The sequence below is a fragment of the Mustela erminea genome, chromosome 9, assembly GCF_009829155.1.
Source record: "Mustela erminea isolate mMusErm1 chromosome 9, mMusErm1.Pri, whole genome shotgun sequence".
Lineage (NCBI taxonomy): Eukaryota > Metazoa > Chordata > Mammalia > Carnivora > Mustelidae > Mustela > Mustela erminea.
Genome location: NC_045622.1, coordinates 60,981,521 through 61,001,657, shown reverse-complemented (window position 1 = coordinate 61,001,657; position 20,137 = coordinate 60,981,521). Strand labels below are relative to the sequence as shown.

At 39.0% G+C, this 20,137-nt stretch overlaps 2 protein-coding genes across 2 annotated transcripts; both read left to right on the top strand.

Moving 5' to 3' along the window:
• Positions 1-7,798: 7,798 nt before the first annotated feature.
• On the top strand, positions 7,799-8,758 carry LOC116600113 (olfactory receptor 56A4-like). Its single transcript, XM_032360190.1, has one exon. The coding sequence runs from the start codon at positions 7,799-7,801 to the stop codon at positions 8,756-8,758; it is 960 nt and encodes a 319-aa protein (XP_032216081.1).
• Positions 8,759-17,756: 8,998 nt separating this feature from the next.
• Positions 17,757-19,612, top strand: LOC116600006 (olfactory receptor 56A4-like). The gene is made up of 2 exons (XM_032359936.1): positions 17,757-18,005; positions 18,917-19,612. The coding sequence occupies exons 1-2, from the start codon at positions 17,757-17,759 to the stop codon at positions 19,610-19,612; spliced, it is 945 nt and encodes a 314-aa protein (XP_032215827.1).
• The last annotated feature ends 525 nt before the right edge of the window (positions 19,613-20,137 follow it).

Here is a 20,137-nt window from a genome sequence, read left to right as displayed (position 1 = left end):
GACTTGTATTGTTTGAAGTGTCTTATGTTCTTTACCTCATTATCTTCATGACTCTGTAATCCTCACTTTATCCCATATACCTCCTACAAAGAACTTAGAATGCTACATCACATTTCAGACACCATCCCTCCCCAACTATGACCTGTGCATCCTAGGCACAACTCAGCTGTCCAGTTCATTCCTTCTATTGCCATATTTGCTTCGACCTTCAGCCTGGGCTGGTATAGCTGTTGACAGTTTTTCCAGGATGACATAGAAGCTCCAGACTCTGATTTTCATGAATAAATGTGTTCCGCTATTTTGTTATCCCCTTCATGATGTCACATGTTAGTCCAATGTTTCCAAGGAACATTTTATAATAACTACCTGTCTCTTTTGTGGATGAAAATTAAGAGTTTGTAGTCTGTTATTTTACCAAGCATCATTTGAAGAACATTCCCATTGGACTATCCTACTTTCTTTTGTGTCAAAACTTTTCTTGGGGTGCCTGAGTGGCTCATTCAGCTAAGTCATGATCCCAAGGTCCTGGGATTGAGCCCTGCATTGGGTTTCCTGCTTCTCCCTCTCTCTCTACCACTCTCCCTTGTTGTTCTCTCTTTCTCTATCTCTCTCTGTCAAATAAACAAGTAAAATCTTAAAAAAAAAACAGAAAAATGAAACAAAAATATTTTCTTTGATGAATGACTTATATTTAAACTTAATATTTCTGTACTATTTTTTTTAATTTTTTAAATTTTTTTTTAATTTTTAATTTTTTATAAACATATATTTTTATCCCCAGGGGTACAGGTCTGTGAATCACCACCCGAATGTTTATAGAGGCAATGTCCACAATAGCCAAACTATGGAAAGAACCTAGATGTCCATCAACAGATGAATGGATCAATATTTCTGTACTATTTTAAAAAGTTATATATTTTGCAGCAGTGATCCTCTTTTCTTCCTTAGAGACCTCTATGTTTTGGTTCTAACAGACTTTCAGACTTATCTCAAACTTTCTTTGTTTCCCCTACTGAGCTAAAGCAAACTGCTCACTTTTCCTGAACATCCCCTTTTTGTGTTTGCTGTCTGTCTTTAATCATTTGACCCTTTCAAGACGAACCTTCATTTACTAGTATCATTACTGCTGAACCCCATATTTCCCATGAGGCTGAAGTCAAGCAGCACTTTGCACAAGGGGGACTTCTTTTAATGACTCTCACCTGGAATCGCTACTCTAGCATCTTTAGTATCTATATGCCTTTCTCTGATGGTGTCATGAGTTTCTTTTTGGTTGTGAGACTATTTTATTCATCTTTTTAATCTGCATGTTTAATTTTATGCTTCCTTATGTAGAAGACTTTAGAATAAAGATATATCAAATAGGGTGGAACATTTTATTAGTGCATATCTTGTCCCTACTGTCCTTTGAAAACTACTAAGGAACAATGATCAAATCTTACTGTAATATGTGTTTTTATAGTACCTAATACAGAGACTATTTTTAGCCAACAATAAATGGAATTTATATGAAGAATCACCCTCAGGTTGGAATAATCAGAGTAATTGGGATTTGATTCTTAGATAGACCAATCTGGCCAAATTTGCCAATTCAGGTTTTATGAGCTTTGGCTAAACTTCTTTCTTTACCTTGAAAATGGTGATAATGATCCTTATCTCTTACCATTGTCTTGAAGAGTAAATAGACTAAGTATGAAAAATTTTTCTCAGTACCTTGAATGTACATACCTTAATTACATAGACATTAAATGAATTGTTATTATTATTTTCCTAAGCACACTGCTTTCCCCGCTGCCCTCTGAGTATGAGGCAGGTTATTGTTTCACACCTCATTTTCCTTGAAGTAACAGATATTTGTGTCATTTTGTCTTCCTCTAGCTCTATAGTCATTTTATTACTAATACATTTCCTTGAGAAATCTTTTATATATGTGATGGTTACTTTTGAAACTCCAAACTATTTGGTGCTCCATAAATCTGTCAGTCAGGAATATTCTATTCATATCTATTTCAATCTGGGTATGCCAATAGGCTACCTACAAGTGTACCTTCTGGAACTGCAAAGGTCGCCATGGGTGATACATGGCTATGAAACCATCTAGTGCTCACCTCCTTTGAGGCTCTCTGGCTTCCAATGTCACCTGTCCCCCAAAGCTGCCTCCATGTTTCCATCTGGGACAGTGAAGGGGGAAAGGCTCTGGCACACCGGTCATGAAACAGCAGTCTGCTTTCATCACACCCAGACAGCTGTTGTAGTACATTATCTTACTGACTTGCGGCCACATGGTATGCAGATACTTGATTGCTTTACAAACCCAGGGCAGTAGAAAGGAATATCACTCTCAATTTACCTGTAAAGTAACCAAAGAAATAAACAGAGCCTAAATTCTGTAACACTTATTTTCTACAGGTCCCATGGAGTTCTTACTTTAGTCCAATTCCCCTTTTCTAGGCTATAAGGCTCCTGCAATTTCTCTCAGAACCAGCTATGACTTGGCACTTCATCTGAGAAAAGCTGCAAAGCTATGATTCTCTGCTTTGGAATTGTTCTCAGTAGAAAAGAGTGATGGTATCATTCTTTGGTCTCATCACCATTGTTTGTATGCCTTTCTCTTTTCTGTTATGATTTCATCTGTGTGTATTATATTTCCTAATTTAGACTCTTCCTGAGTGAGGGCTTCTGGTTCTGGCACATGGATGCTACATAAACCAGATGGTAGCAGGAATCTGGGATCTTCCCTTCTGTGCAGGAAGAGGTGGCAGGGTTAGAAGAATAAAGTAGAGCAGCATTACCTCAGTCCTAGGCAATAATCAGGGGCAGTGGTAGCATAGCTAGTGAGGTGAGGGTAATATCAAACCCAAGATTCCCTTTGGAAGACATAGAGACAAGTTCAAAGCAAAAGAGGCAGTGTCTTACCCAGCTATGTCCCATCATCTGAAATGTGATGACAAACCCAGTCATGGGACTCAGACCTTGTGGAAGTGAGAAAGAGAGAACCGTGTCCAGCCTCTTCTCCAACTCCTTCACTCCTATTTCTGGTACCTAGAAGTTTTCCACAGCATTTCCCCTTTACTGCTGTGTATACTCAGATGAAGCCTATACTCATCAATAAGTTAGGTTTTCATGTTCTTATCATGCCCTCTCATTAATAATAATTTTTTGAAGTGTCCATTTAATTGGCTATTTCCAATTAAGCCACTGCACTGTGGGTAATAGAGGAAATGATATGTCCATAACATGCTAGTTGCATGGCCCATTTTTGTACAGTGGCCATAATGAGATGACCCTAGTTTAAGGATAATATTAAACTCTCATTTAATCATAATTTTTCTAAGAGTACACTTAAGACCTTAAATAAATATCTCTCTGTTCTTTTTTTTTTTTAAGATTTTATTTATTTATTTGACAGACAGAGATGACAAGTAGGCAGAGAGGCAGAGAGAGAGAGGAGGAAGCAGGCTCCCCGCTGAGCAGAGAGCCCGATGTGGGACTCGATCCCGGGACCCCGAGATCATGACCTGAGCCGAAGGCAGCGGCTTAACCCACTGAGCCACCCAGGCGCCCAATATCTCTCTGTTCTAAGTCTAGAAATATTTGTTTTTCAAATGTATGTGCTCTTTATTTAGAAGCACCCTTCTCCCAAAAGTTTTCCTCAACTCTCTCCTTGTTCACTGCTATTCCTATATTAGATTTTTCTTCTCTGTTTTCTCTGCTTTTTTCTCTGCCTCCTCTCCTGAGAATATGGACCTTAGGCTCTATGTTCAGATGGCTAAAATAGTTTTAACTTCTGTGGGCTGTGGGGAGGGAAGAGACAAGATGGGCCGTAGGGCCTTAAAAATAGCCTCTGGAGCCTCTGAAGGGCTTGGCTGGGTGGTGCAGTAAATAGTCATAAATAACAGCAGTAGAGTACAGCCTCCTCAAGCTGGTAGGTCTGGTTTGGAGGCAGGAAAATCGTGAAGATACAAATGACACAGCATGTTGGCCTCCAGGTATTCAGTATTCAATACGAGCAGGGAGAAGGAATTCTTCTGGTAGAATTGTAGCAGGCCTGGTGCTACAGATTCCAGTTCTATCAAGTGGTCTGAATCTGGTGCATCACCGCTTTGAACCATGGGGTTTGAACTCATGAACCTAAGATCAAGACCTGAACTGGGATAGAGAGTTGGATGCTTACCTGACTGAGCCACCCATGTGCCCCCGTATCACTGCTTTTATTTAGGAGCAAATTTTTTCTAGTATAAGCTATACCCTTCCCATTTAGAAAAGCTGAGATCAGGGTGAGTGCTCTTGAATTAAATCTATATCTTCATTATTGCTTATGGCAGCTAGAGGTCCAGAGTTGATTTCCTCAACTGCAATCCTGGTTCCCTACAGAAGATTGCCGTAGAAGCACTAAATTGGATAGGACTGGTAATCCCAGTTGCCTTGATTACTCCCTCTTGGCCATACGCTCTCATCCTGCCTTGTCTCCCAATGCTCTTTCTTGCTTCTCTCACTGGGACAGAATAGATTTCTATTATTCATGTTACCATGTTCCCCAGAAGACTGAATGTGGAGTCAATTCCCTATTTTTGGTTCACTGTAAAGGAAAAAGAACATAATGACTGGAAATGAAGCAGATGAATTTATAGGAATAGATTTATTTCTTTAGGGTAACTGGAATCTAGTCACAGGTAAGTTTGTATGGTCTAAGAGGACAAACTGTTTTGTCTGGATTTATGTTTGAAGCTATAGCTGTAACCTTGAGTCTACCCTCTGAACTTCCACTTCTTTGTCACCCTTTGTAACAAAACCTAGTTCCAGGCCCTGAATATATCTTATGTGGAAGAATGGTGTTCCTATAGACCACATTTGGAGATACCTAGATATTATGGTATTCTTTACTGACTAGTGACTCTGACTCCAAAAAATATTTGATCACCTCACTGGTTTAAGTTAGGGGTCAGGGAAAGAGTGACAATCTAACTTGAGTCAGGGAGGTAGGGGCTGCTGGAAAGTCCTAATCTCTGATAGAAGTATCTATGTTATCTAAGCTGGGAGCTCTGGATGTGTTGATTATCTCTGTCCTTAAGCATTCCCATCCTGAAGTTTGAAAGATCAATTTACTAAATAATCTCTAAAGGAAATTTGATGGGGAGTATTGAAAAAGAAAATAAACTATAAATTTGAGCTGACCCAGGATCAAATGAATGGAATTTCCATAAATAACCCAAGATATAGATACTATTTGCCAATACAAAAAGTAAATTCATGTTAAGAAAAATAGAAAGAGGAATGTTTAGTTTCCCAGAACTCTAGATACAATGTCCAATACAGTATACATCCAGTCCACATGTGGCTATCAGTGCTTGAAATGTGGCTAGTCAGAATTAGGATGTGCTGCATGTATAAAATGTGCCTGATTTTGAAGACTTAATGCAAAAACAAAAAGAATGTCAAAGCTCTTTAACAGTTTTTCAGATTGATACATGTTGAAGTGATAACACTTTGGATATATTGAGGTAAATAACATATTATTAAAATTAATTTCATGTATTTCCTTTGAGTTTTTTAAGGTAGCTACTAGAGATGAAAAATTATGTATGTGGCTCACAATGTATTTCTGTTGGAACTGCTGCTAGAGATTATATAGCAAATATGGAAACTGATAGACAATATTATTGATTAGGCAATATGGAGAAACAGATATATTTTTTCCAATTTCAAAATCTGCCTTCAAATATTTACACTTAATTTACCTTCTTACCTCTCAGGAAAGACAGGGAAGTTGGATTTAGGAGGGTTGAACACTGATTAGAACCATTGCCCTTGTTTTTTAATTTTTTTCTTTTCAGCGTAACAGAATTCATTGTTTTTGCACCACACCCAGTGATCCATGCAATATGTGCCCTCTCTAATACCCACCACCTGGTTCCCCCAACCCCCCACCCCTGCCTCGTCAAAACCCTCAGATTGTTTTTCAGAGTCCATAGTCTCTCATGGTTCACCTCCCCTTCCAATTTCCCTCAACTCCCTTCTCCTCTCCATCTCCCAGGACCACTGCCATTGTTGATAAAAACTGGCTTATTTTGAGTATCCTCAAAGCATGGAAAAGAAAGTGTCACTGAACATGTCACTCAGCGTTCTGAGATAAGCCTCAGCATGGCAGCCATATAAAGCTTATCTCAGAAATGTCTTAAATGCTCATAACGGGTTAGGGTGTACCAGGCCAGGAGTCCATGTGAACCTGGGTTCAGTGTTTGTGACTGGGTTTGTGACTGATGGATAATCCACATGGAATCAGATGAAGACAGCGGTTGTTACTACCCCTCACTCTTTGGTAGTAGTGTTGGACTAAAACTGCTGACTCCTGCAATTTCTTGTTCTTATTCCTACTGTTTGCCCAAGATATTAGGAGACTTTTTCATACCTTCTTGTCTCAAAGTATATTCTTTTTTAGACTTCTCTAAGATGCTATTTCCTGTATAAATGATAGCCATGACTCTACTGAAGTCTTTTTTTATTGTGTTATATTAGTCACCATAAAATATATCATTAGTTTTTGATGTATTGAAGTCTTTAGGTATTTCATGTTGATGCATGTAGTCCTGATTTCTCCTTTCTCTGTGATGTCATCTCTTGGAGAGGAACAGGGGTATGCATTTGTGCTCTATCAATAGAGCCTGCATATGTGTCTTGGTATAATAGGTGGTACTAGTATAGTAGGTAGCTGTAGATTCAGACTTCATAATTTCAAAGCATGGCTACACCACTGTGATTTTAATAAAATGACTTTACTTACTCTTGCCTTTGTTTCCTCATATGTAAAATTGGACTATCAATGGTGTTTTGTTATAAGGAGGATGATCGTGTAATTTATCAACTAAGTTGGGAAACTATTAAGAGTGTGTAAGGGCTTAAATGGGAATTATCCCAGACAAATAGGAAATATGGTCATTCTACTATCATCCTACTTACAGGATTTTTAACAGGATGGACGAGTTCATATTTATAAAGTACTTAGGAGGGGATTATACAAAGTGAAATAAGTCAAGCAGAGAAAGACAATTATCATATGGTTTTACTTATATATAGAACATAAGGAATAGTGTGGGACACTAGCGGGGAAGGGAGGGAAAACTGAATGGGAAAAACTCTGAGAGGGAGACAAACCAGGAGAGACTCTGGACTCTAGGAAACAAACTGAAGGTTACAAAAGGCAAAGGGTGCAGGGATGGGGTAGCCAGGTGTTAGGTATTAAGGAGGGCATGCACACATGGGGCACTGGGTGTTATATGAACTAATGAACACTACATCAAAAACTAATGATGTACTATATGGTGGCTAACTGAACATAATAAAAAAAGAATAGTGGCAGACACTTAACTATTATTTTTTTTTGAGTCAGGATTTATTATTTATTTTTTTAATTTATTTTTTATTTATTTTCAGCATAACAGTATTCATTATTTTTGCACCACACCCAGTGCTCCATGCAATCCATGCCCTCTATAATACCCACCACCTGGTACCCCGACCTCTCACTCCCCACCACTTCAAAACCCTCAGATTGTTTTTCAGAGTCCATAGTCTCTCATGGTTCACCTTCCCTTCCAATTTTCCCCAACTCCCTTCTCCTCTCTAACTCTCTATGTCCTCCATACTATTTGTTATGCTCCACAAATAAGTGACTTATTTTTGGAACTATTATTATTTTTAAGTGATTCTATGAAAAATAAGTTACTTCCCCATGCATATTCTTATTGTTTGGATGGATTTATTTTTGTCTTACCCTTTAAGGTTTTCTGAAGTGTCAGTAATGAGTAGGACACTTTATATGGATTCACCCAGCAACTACTCCACTGCTCCAGTTTCTGAATTCCTCCTCATTTGCTTCCCTAACTACCAGAGTTGGCAGCACTGGCTGTCCCTGCCTCTCAGCTTCCTCTTCCTCTTGGCCATGGGGGCCAATGTCACTCTGCTGATCACCATCTGGCTGGAGGTCTCTCTTCATGAGCCCATGTACTACCTGCTCAGCCTCCTCTCTATGTTGGACATCATGCTTTGCCTTACTGTCATCCCCAAGGTCCTGGCCATCTTCTGGTTTGACAGTAAATCCATCAGCTTCTCAGCCTGCTTTCTCCAGATGTTCATCATGAATAGTTTTCTGACCATGGAGTCCTGCACATTCATGGCCATGGCCTATGACCGCTATGTGGCCATCTGCCACCCACTACGATACCCAACCATCATCACTGACCAATTTGTGATTAAAGCTACGATCTTTGTTGTGGCCCGGAATGGCCTTCTTACTATGCCTATCCCCATACTTTCTTCCCAGCTCAGATACTGTGCAGAGAACATCATCAAGAATTGTATTTGCACTAACCTGTCTGTGTCCAAACTCTCCTGTGATGACATCACTTTCAATCAGCTCTATCAGTTTGTGGCAGGCTGGACCCTACTGGGCTCAGACCTTATCCTTATTGTTCTGTCATACTCCTTCATCCTGAAAGCTGTGCTAAGGATCAAGGCTGAGGGTGCTATGGCCAAAGCTCTAGGCACTTGTGGTTCCCACTTCATCCTCATCCTATTCTTCAGCACAGTCCTGCTGGTTCTGGTCATCACTAACGTGGCCAGGAAGAAGATTCCCCCAGATGTTCCCATCCTGCTCAACATCCTGCACCACCTCATCCCCCCAGCTCTGAACCCCATTGTTTATGGTGTGAGAACCAAAGAGATCAAGCAGGGAATCCAGAAGCTGCTGCGAAGGTTGTAAGAGGTAAAAATGGGTGAGAGCTAACCTGGAGAATTGAAATTGATGATGGGGGATAGTTTTCATGATGAATAGGAAATTTAGTTACTTCAGGAATAAGTTTGGATTTTTCATTCTCCAAATTTTCAGTTGATTATGGGGATATTCTTATCCTGACTCCTACTTTCCCTGCACTGACTGGAACCTTAGTTTTTTTGCATTCTGGTGTTATTTGGAAATTTCTTTTAACTTCAGCTGTGTGAGAGAGACTTGTCAAGTTATATATAAGTACAGGGTCTTAATTAGAGTGAATCTCTTTTTCAAATAAAGAAAAAATAGTATTCTAGTCACTTTCAGTTCCTCTCAGTTTCCTCAATTGCTTAATACTTAGATATGTATTAGACCACTTGGTTCTACCTGACACAGTTCCAAATGGTTTTGTGTCATGAATGGATCTCCTGTAAAGTTACAGAAGTTGGCTCTAAACCTTTGATTCTTACAGTGAGAGAATGATATGTATCACCCACTGCCTCCTGTAAGCCCTGCCAGATATTGTTAATATATTTATCTATTGCCACTTCTCTGGATTATGAATTTCCTGGAGTTCTTTACTTATTTTTAATGAATTAAAAAATACTAAGATGACTCATTTTTTTGTGTGTGCATTTTGTTTTAAGTGAAAGTGTGTGTCCTGTTTTCAGATGTGCTTTACTAACTTGTGTCTACATCCCCTCCTATCTCACTTTTCTATCAGATTTCAGGCACTATCTATATCCCCAATTTTTCCTGCTTATCTTAGATATACAGTTAAGTTGACTTATTCATTCTACTTTCAGCTCTGTTGTGTCAATCCTCATAGTCTGTGCTGGTGCCAATATAACATCCTATGGGATCCAGACAACCATATTAGTGGGTTATTTGAACAAGTACAGGTGTGTTTAATTCTTTTCAGTTTCCTTCCTGATCATGCCCTGAAAATGGTGGGGATTCATGTATTAGACAATATTTCTTGGGATTAATTTGCATTGGCAACAGAGTCCCCTCTTTATTATTATTTTTTAAATTATTTTTTATTTTTTAAACAGGCAATTAGATAAAGAAGGTATGGTCCATATTTACAATGGAATATTACACCTCCATCAGAAAGGATGAATACCCAACTTTTAAAAAAAATTAATTTTTTCAGTGATCCAAAATTCATTATTTATGCACCACACCCAGTGCTCCATGCAACATGTGCCCTCCTTAATACCCACCACCAGGCTCACTCAACCCACCTCCCCTCCAAAACCCTCAGTTTGTTTCTCAGTGTCCGTAGTCTCTCATGGTTTGTCTCCACTTCCGGTTTCCCCCAACTCACTTCTCTTCTCCATCTCCCAATGTCCTCTGTGTTATTACTTATGTTCCACAAGTAAGTGAAACCATATGGTAATTGACTCTCTCTTCTTGACTTATTTCATTCAGCATAATCTCCTCCAGTCCTGTCCACATTGATACAAAAGTTGGGAACTCATCCTTTCTGAGGGAGGCATAATACTCCATCAGAATATATGTATATATATATATATATATATATATATATATATATATATATATATGGACCATATTGTATATATGGACCATATCTTCTTTATCTATTCGTCTGTTGAAAGGCATCTTTGTTTTTTCCACCATTTGGTGACTACAGCCATTGCTGCTATGAACATTGGTGTACAGATGGCCCTTCTTTTCACTACATCTGTATCTTTGGGGTAAATACTCAGTAGTGCAATTGCAGGGTGATAGGGAAGCTCTATTTTTACTTTCTTAGGAATCTCCACACTGTTTTCCAAAGTGGCTGCACCAACTTGCATTCCCACCAACAGTGTAAGAGGGTTCCCTTTTCTCCACATCCTCTCCAAAATACGTTGTTTCCTGTCTTGTTAATTTTGGCCATTCTAACTTGTGTAAGGTGGTATCTCAATGTGGTTTTGATTTGAATCTCCCTGATGGCTAGTGATGATGAACATTTTTTCAGGTGTCTGATAGCCATTTGTATGTCTTTGGAGAAGTGTCTGTTCATGTCTTCTGCCCATTTATTGACGTGGTTATCAGTTTGTAATACCCAATTTTTGTATCAACATGGACAGGCCTGGAGAAGATTATGCTGAGTGAAATAAGTCAAGCAGAGAGAGTCAATTTTATCATATGGTTTCACTTACTTGTGGAACGTGAGAAATAACACAGAGGACATTGGGAGAAGGAGATGAGAAGGGTGCTGGGGGAAATTGGAGGAGGAGATAAACCATGAGAGACTGTGGACTCTGAGAAACAAACTGAGGGTTTTGGAGGGGAGGTGGGTGGGGGGTTGGGTGAGCCTGGTCGTGGGCATTAAAGAGGGCACATATTGCATGGAGCACTGGGTGTGATGCATAAAAAATGAATCTTGGAACACTGGAAAAATAAAATAAAGCTTAACAGAGTCCCCTTTTGGATACTGAGAGCCTCACATATAAGAGCCATTTGAGAATGTCTTCTAACATAGCTGATCTATGATGTACCTAGCCATTCTTGGAAAATTTACAAACTAATTTATCATTCCTATAGCATTTAACCAAAATAATAGCTTTTATCCACTCTCTTTTCTCTTTTCCACAGCTCCAAAGACTGATCCTAACCAAACACTGTCCTAGTCACCCATCATTCCATTTGTTCCTAGCTCATTATTTTCATATTATACCCATTGATATTTTTTCTTAAAGTTTATGTTCCAGAATCTTCTTCCATATAGAAAACCAGTGCCAGTGTCTTCATTTGACAAACTGCAAGTCTCACATTTTTAAAAATTCTAATTAATTTCTTTATTTTCAGCATAACAGTATTCATTATTTTTTCACTACACCCAGTGCTCCATGCAATCCATGCCCTCTATAATACCCACCACCTGGTACCCCAACCTCCAAAAGCCCTGCCACTTCAAACCCCTCAGATTGTTTTTCAGAGTCCATAGTCTCTCATGGTTCACCTCCCCTTCCAATTTACCCCAACGCCCTTCTCCTCTCTAACACCCCTTGTCCTCCATGATATTTGTTATGCTCCACAAATAAGTGAAACCATATGATAATTGACTCTCTCTGCTTGACTTATTTCACTAAGCATAATCTCTTCCAGTCCTGTCCATGTTGCTACAAAAGTTGGGTATTCATCCTTTCTGATGGAGGCACAATACTCCATAGTGTATATGGAGTATACATCTTCCTTATCCATTCGTCCGTTGAAGGGCATCTTGGTTCTTTCCACAGTTTGGCGACCGTGGCCATTGCTGCTATAAACATTGGGGTACAGATGGCCCTTCTTTTCATGACATCTGTATCTTTGGGGTAAATATCCAGGAGTGCATAGACCAGTGGAACAGAGTAGAGAGCCCAGATATAGACCCTCAACTCTATGGTCAATTAATCTTCGACAAAACAGGGAAAAATATACAGTGGAAAAAAGACAGTTTCTTCAATAAATGGTGCTGGGAAAACTGGGCAGCTATATGTAGAAGAATGAAACTTGACCATTCTCTTACACCGTATACAAAGATAAACTCAAAATGGATAAAAGACCTCAACGTGAGGCAGGAATCCCTCAGAATCTTAGAGGAGAACATAGGCAGTAACCTCTTTGACACTGGCCACAGAAACTTCTTTCAAGATATGTCTCCAAAGGCAAAGGAAACAAAAGCAAAAATAAACTTTTGGGACTTCATCAAAATCAAAAGCTTCTGCACAGCAAAGGAAACAGCCAAGAAAACAAAGAGGCAACCCATGGAATGGGAGAAGATATTTGCAAATGACAGTACAGATCAAAGGTTGATATCCAGGATCTATAAAGAACTCCTCAAACTCAACACACACAAAACAGATAATCATATCAAAAAATGGGCAGAAGATATGAACAGACACTTCTCCAGTGAAGACATACAAATGGCTATCAGACACATGAAAAAATGTTCATCATTGCTAGCCCTCAGGAGATTCAAATTAAAACCACATTGAGATATCACCTTACACTACTTAGAATGGCCAAAATTAGCAAGACAGGAAACAACATGTGTTGGAGGGGATGTGGAGAAAGGGGAACCCTCTTACATTGTTGGTGGGAATGCAAGTTGGTGCAGCCTCTTTGGAGAACAGTGTGGAGATTCCTCAAGAAAGTAAAAATAGAACTTCTCTATGACCCTGCAAGTCTCAATTTAAACACCACCTTCTTTACAATCCTTCCCTTTATTCACCCCAGCAGAAGTAATCTATCTTAAGCAACATGTGTATCTCCCTCTAACACTGGATTATGAATTCCTGAGTCTGTTGAGAGTTATTCATCTTCTTAACTTTATTTACTTATGACTAGTAGCACAATTATTTACATATCTTAGTTATTTTTGTTGAGCTAAAGTGAATAATTTATACATGCACATCTTGTTTCTTATTTCTTCTGAAAATTAGGGGAAAGATCAAGTTGTTAATATAATGTGTTCTCCAAAGCACTTTACAAAAAACCTTATATAACTCATGTTCATGTTGAACTTAAGTAACATAGTACCTAATATTGCTTCTCTTGGATGAGATAAGACTGAATCTCTATTTATTTGAATGTGAGGTATATAAGTTGGTACTGACTGGATGTGTAATTTTTGATTCACTGATCTGAGCTCTCATTTTCTCATTTCAGAATAGTGATAATAGGCCTTTTATTATGTAATTTATATGATTATTGGGTGACCCACTCTAAGAAAAGTTTTCAACTAGAGAATTAAACATCCTAAGAACTTATGAATGGGAACCCATTTTATTATTTTCTTATAAACACTGATTTCTCTCATGTCTTCAAAAGAAGATGCTCTTCATTATCTTATACACCATAACACATTTCAGAGATGCTCTGCCCTGCTCTGTGTGTCATTCCTGGTCCTCAGTGCAATTTCTTGATTATTGTGCATTACTGACTTTTAAAATCCTTTCCTTATTTAAACCTCATGATGTTGTGCGATGGCACACTCAGTCATTCCTTGTTCTAAGTAATCTTTTAAAATCTTGGTCCTGCCACCTCATTTCAGATGTTGGCAGTTGCCTAAGAGTCTGGCTGGAATGCATACAGACTAAAAGCACCTCTCTTCACAATGAAAGCCTGGAGGGATCTCAAGAGAGCCAGTGAAGAACATGTACTCACAGATTCACTACCTGTATTTCTATAATTTTTCATGTCACTATTTCATTTTTTATTAGTTTTTTTAATTTTTAGCATAACAGTATTCATTATTTTTGCACCACACCCAGTGCTCCATGCAATCCGTGCCCTCTATAATACCCACCACCTGGTACCACAACCCCCCCCCCAACTTCAAACCCCTCAGATTGTTTTTCAGAGTCCATAGTCTCTCATGGTTCACCTCCCCTTCCAATTTACCCCAACGCCCTTCTCCTCTCTAACTCCCCATGTCCTCCATGCTATTTGTTATGCTCCACAAATAAGTGAAACCATATAATTGACTCTCTCTGCTTGACTTATCTCACTCAGCATAATCTCTTCCAGTCCTGTCCATGTTGCTACAAAAGTTGGGTATTCATCATTTCTGATGGAGGCATAATACTCCATAGTGTATATGGAGCACATCTTCCTTATCCATTTGTCCGTTGAAGGGCAACTTGATTCTTTCCACAGTTTGGTGACCGTGGCCATTGCTGCTATGAACATTGGGGTACAGATGGCTCTTCTTTTCATGACATCTATATCTTTGGGGTAAATACCCAGTAGGGCAATGGCAGGGTCATAGGGAAGCTCTATTTTTAATTTCTTGAGGAATCTCCACACTGTTCTCCCAAGAGGCTGCACCAACTTGCATTCCCACCAACAGTGTAAGAGGGTTCCCCTTTCTCCACATCCCCTCCTTGTTAGTATTTTAATGATATATTTTTCCATTCTTTTGTTTTCAATCATTCTGAAAATATGTCTTTTTTAAGTGACATGAATATATTCAATATGATAGTCTTAGTCTTTTACTTAATACTTGGTCCACTTACATAAATGGAATTGCTGATTGCTTTATAGCTACCATCTTATGATTTGTATATTATCTCACACATTTTAATTTCCTCCTTCTTCTTTCTTGTCATTCTTTGGATTAATGAAATTTTTATGCCTTTGGTGATTATCTCTTTTGCTGATTATTTTGGTGATAATCCCAGAATAAAAATTGATATTCTTGACTTACTGCAGTCTATTTAAACACACTGTTTGTAGCATTCAGGATTCCATCTAGTTGTTTTCCTTTCAGTGACATATTTTCCCTGTGTGAAGATATTTCTAAAACTTAATGTAAGTCAATGATGAGATAAGTCATCATAAAGCACTAATTTTAAAAAACTATTTTCCTAGGATGTAGCTAATATGTAAGATGAAGTCATTTATCTTCCTAAAGTGTGTTTTAACTCTATCTTCCTGATCCCTGTGATATTCCAGATACCCCTAGTGATATTCCTTTCCATTACAAGTAGTACATCTCAGTTTATGTAATTCTCAGACACCTCAAAAGAAGCTATGAGCTAATCACTGCTCTTACACTTACTCTGAGTATAAATATAGAAATCTCTTTTTAACATTAGAAATGTGTGTGTATCCGCAGGAGGCAGGAACCCATGGGAGCAGGATGCCCCAACTAACTCTTCATATTTCCAGCCACAGGAGAGTGGTGGCTATTATAGGGACAATATCTGCATAAAGTTGTCCAAAGTCACAATATTCTGGTTTCTCTTCAGGCCACATAAATCTTTCCAATTCAACCAAATCCATAAGGAGAAGTCATACATTGCCTGACAGCAGTTGGATGGTCAAACTGTCATTTGGAGCAGAATTTCTCTGTAAGTATTTTTGGGAACAGTACACTGAAAAGCCAAGCACAAGTGATACTTTGAATTTGGTCTTCAACTTAATTCACTATTTATTTAAAAGTATGTTATTGTATTCTTCAAAGAGCTGGAGCAAACAATCCTAAAATTTTTATGGAATCAGAAGAGACCCCGAATTGCTAAGGAAATGTTGAAAAAGAAAAATAAAACTGGGGACATCACATTGCTTGATTTCAAGCTTTACTACAAAGCTGTGGTCACCAAGATAGCATGGTACTGGCATAAAAACAGACACATAGACCAGTGGAACAGAGGAGAGAGCCCAGATATGGACCATCAATGCTATGGTCAAATAATCTTCGACAAAACAGAAAAAAATATACAGTAAAAAAAAGACAGTCTCTTCAATACATGTATTGGGAAAATTGGACAGCTATGTGTGGCAGATAACTTTTGAATTAGGAGACCAGAGATTGGCCAGAATTGTGCTCAGTTAAGTAAAGATAATGGGAGAAGCAGCCAATGTGATATTGAAGCTGAGCAGAGCTGACGTTAGGACTGGCAGCACGAGGTGGCAGTCTTGGATTAGGGTAGCCTAAATCAGTGGCTAGGTCATTTATGACAGGTGGCTGTAGCTTTGTCATTCTCAAAGCATGGTCCCTGGAAAAGCAGTATTGACATTACCTGGGAACTTGTTAGAAATGTAAATTCTTGGCTTTCCCCTCCAGAACTATTGAATTGGCAATTCTGGAGGTTGGTATCAGCAATCTGTGTTTCAACTAGTTCTCCAGGTGATCTCATTTGAGATCCACTGGTTTAGATAAAGGAGAATCCTGATGAGAAGCCCACACTGTAGATTCAAGGAAAAAAAAAAAAAACAGCTCTAAACCTTGATTGGGAGATGTGTGTGTGTGTGTGTGTGTGTGTGTGCATGTGTGTGCGCGCGCGTGCTCGTGCAAACGCCTGGGGGCACCCCAATAACATGCCGCAAAATCCATCTGTGAAAGATGGTTTTTTCCCCTGCCTCAGAGGAGAACACAGCAGACCCCTGCAACTTCTTCCCATCAGGGTCTGGAATGGTTAAGATACTTGAAAAGAACTGAAGCTCCAGTTGTGCATTGTCCTGTCTTGGGGGCATATTTCAGTATTCCTTTAGTTCTTCTCTTGTTCTAGAGGCCTCATTTCCTTATTTTTTTTCCCTACCGAGGAAATACAGTGTTTTTTTATTTTATTATTTTAAGTTACTTACCAAATATAGATGCAAGTAAGATACTTGCAAGTAAAAGGCAAGTAAGATATCTTTTGTATTTATTATTTTCACCCTGAGGTTTTACCACTAATTTTTCCCCATTCTGCCTTATTCAGCTTTTTACTGAGTGTTAAACAAAAATACTGGTGGTTCGCAGTATAGAAAGATATGGAGATGCTAATTTAAAAGAGTTAAGGGTATTATGATGCTTTCAATAATCTGTCAGTTTCATATATCTGACTTGTACTTATTGAGTGCCTGTGATGTCCGCAGATGCATGAGGTCCTTTTCTCTGAGCTATGATAAAAAGACAAGACTCCCTTGCTGACAGATGGAGCACTGACTGTTTGGAAAACAAATAGGAAATATTATTTGTATAGGAGAGTTTTTTTTAAATGTTTTAATAGCAGCATGCTCAGGATATTTAAGAATCATAGAGAAACAATGGAAAGGGAAAGCATCTAGATATGGATGCAGAAAGAGTAACAAGAAAAAGCATTCCTAAGAGCTGTAACTCTTGGTCCAGATAGGATGGGACAAACAGAAGTTAGTTATTTGAGGGCAAGAGAGTTGATGTAGGAGGAGGATATGACTTGTAAAAACACAGAGGTGAGACAAAGTGCAAAGCATGTTCTATCAGTGATTCGGTCTATTTGTGGAGTTGGAATATACTTGTGAAGGGAGTTATTCTTTATTCATAAATTATGAGTGCTAAGGACATTGTTTTAACAAAGAGTAACTTGTACAATTTAAACTTTAGACAGATTTTATGTCAGCAGAACCATGTAGAAACTTGACAGCCTAGAACAGAGGCAGGTACATTGGTTAGGAGGTTACTAATGAAACAGTCAAACCCTGAATTCATGTCTTTTCTTTCAACCAGTTTCAGGGCCACTTGACCGTCATGGTACTATTTCTCAACAACACAGGCACCCAGGTGACTGAATTCCTGATGATCTGCTTCCCAGGAATGCAGGACACACAGCACTGGCTATCTGTTGTCCTGGCTCCCCTCCTGGTTTTGGCCATTGGGGCTAACTCTGTGTTGTTACTCACCATCCAGCAGGAGACATCTCTGCACGAACCCATGTACTACCTGCTTGCCATCCTCTCCATGCTGGATATCATCCTCTGCCTCACTGTCATCCCTAAGGTCAGACCCCACTCTAGATTCACTTCCAGGCACTCATTCATCTTTCTGTGAATAGTATTGTTTTGCTACTGTAAATCCTCCTAACCCTGAAGGCAAACCCTCAAAGAGTTGTCCATAGCATCACACTGGGTCCATCACATCTCCCACACATGTCCCCCTTCTCATTTTCAGTGTCCACTTTTTTTTTTTTTTTTAAGGTTTCATTCTTTCCCAACTAATGAGTCCTCTCTCAATGTTTGAGTCAGGGATGTGCCAAGTTTTGACCTTCTTTTGAGTACTAGGGAGAAATTCTTCTTGACTCAGAATGACCCCACATTTACATCCAAGAGCTCTAGAATTTACTTTCTAAAAATATAACTGGATGTATGTTTACATTATATGCCGAGATAAGAATAATAATTAGAAGAGGTTTTTTCTTTCTTCCTTCCTTCCTTTCTTTCTTTCTTTCTTTCTTTCTTTCTTTCTTTCTTTCTTTCTTCTTTCTTTCTTCCTTTTTTTTCTTTTTTTTTTTTTTGGAAGAGGTTTCTTATGTGTACAGAGAGATTGGAGGGTATTTAAATATAAGTATTAGACTTACTGAGTTTTGATGTTCTTGTGATGCATTTAGGTGGGCAGATGTGTTCAGCTGGAGTTCGGATAAGAACTCTAAGGTTGACCAAGAGAAGACATCCTAGAAATAAATACTTACAAGCAAAAGGCATGGTCTATAAATGGAGAGAAAGGGGTATAAATCTGGCTCTAATTGGGATGCCCTTAGAAGATACTTGAAATTAGGATATTGTACCAGCTGGGATTATGGGGACTGTGGCTTGGGGATATAGATGGTTGTTGAAACCGTGGGGTTTTCACCAAGTTTAGGTACCCCCTGGGATGGGAATAGATGCAGTTTTTGAGAATAATGATTCTGGCAGGTCCTGCTCATCTTCTGGTTCAACATGAAGACCATCAGCTTTGCAGGCTGCTTTCTGCAGATGTTCGTCATGAATACATTCCTTCCCATGGAGTCCTCCACCTTTCTGGTCATGGCATATGACCGCTATGTGGCCATTTGCCATCCTCTACGCTACCCATCCATCATCACTGAAAAATTTGTCATTTATGCAGCTATCTTCATTGTCTTTCGCAATTTGCTAGCCACATTACCTACACCAGTTTTGGCTGCCAGGCTCAACTACTGTGCCAGCAATGTGGTAGAGAACTGTATCTGTGCCAACATTTCTGTAGCAAAGCTCTCCTGTGGGGATATTCACCTAAATAAGCTCTACCAGTTTGTAAGTGTTTGGTGTCTACTGGGTTCTGACCTCGTGCTAATCTTGCTATCCTACTGCTTTATCCTGAGGGCTGTTATGCGTCTGCAGTCAGGAGGTACAGCCACCAAAGCCTTGAGTACTTGTGGTTCCCATCTCATTCTTATACTTTTCTTCTATACATTGCTGCTAGTATTTATCTTCACAAACAAGGCAAGAAAGAAGGTGCCCTCAGAGGTACCCATTCTTCTCAATGTCTTACACCACCTAATCCCACCAGCCCTGAACCCCATAGTTTATGGAGTACGAACCCAGGAAATCAAGCAAGGGATTATCAAGATACTCAAGTACCAGTTCTGAGAGATATGAGTCAAAGACCAGGGATTATGGAAATTTGTTTTAGTGTTGGTTTCATCTGAATGCCACAAGGAGCATATTAACATCCATGATGCTACCCTCATCTTGAACTTAAACCTTCTACAGCCACTATCACAATATTTACCCTCACAACTCCTCCTCAAACCCTCTTGAACACATGTTTGGGCATCAACTGCCCTTTTATTCTAACCCCTTGCCATCACAATCCTTCAATTCTAGCTCACTAAATGATTAACTTTTATATACTTCTCAGTCTTTACATTCTGAGTCCCTGTCACAATTAATTCATAGGACAAGGATGAGACAACACTTTAAATAAAACATGCGAAATATGACTCGGGTCAGGGGAACCAGTGAGGATGTAATTTGAATAGTCTAAATGAAAAGTAATAATGACCTGGATTAAGGTGGTGAGTAAAAATTGAAGTGATGGGTCACAAGATTTGCTGAAAGTCTGTATTTAGGGTATAAAAGATGGAGAGGAATAAAGGATGACTCCAGGGCTTT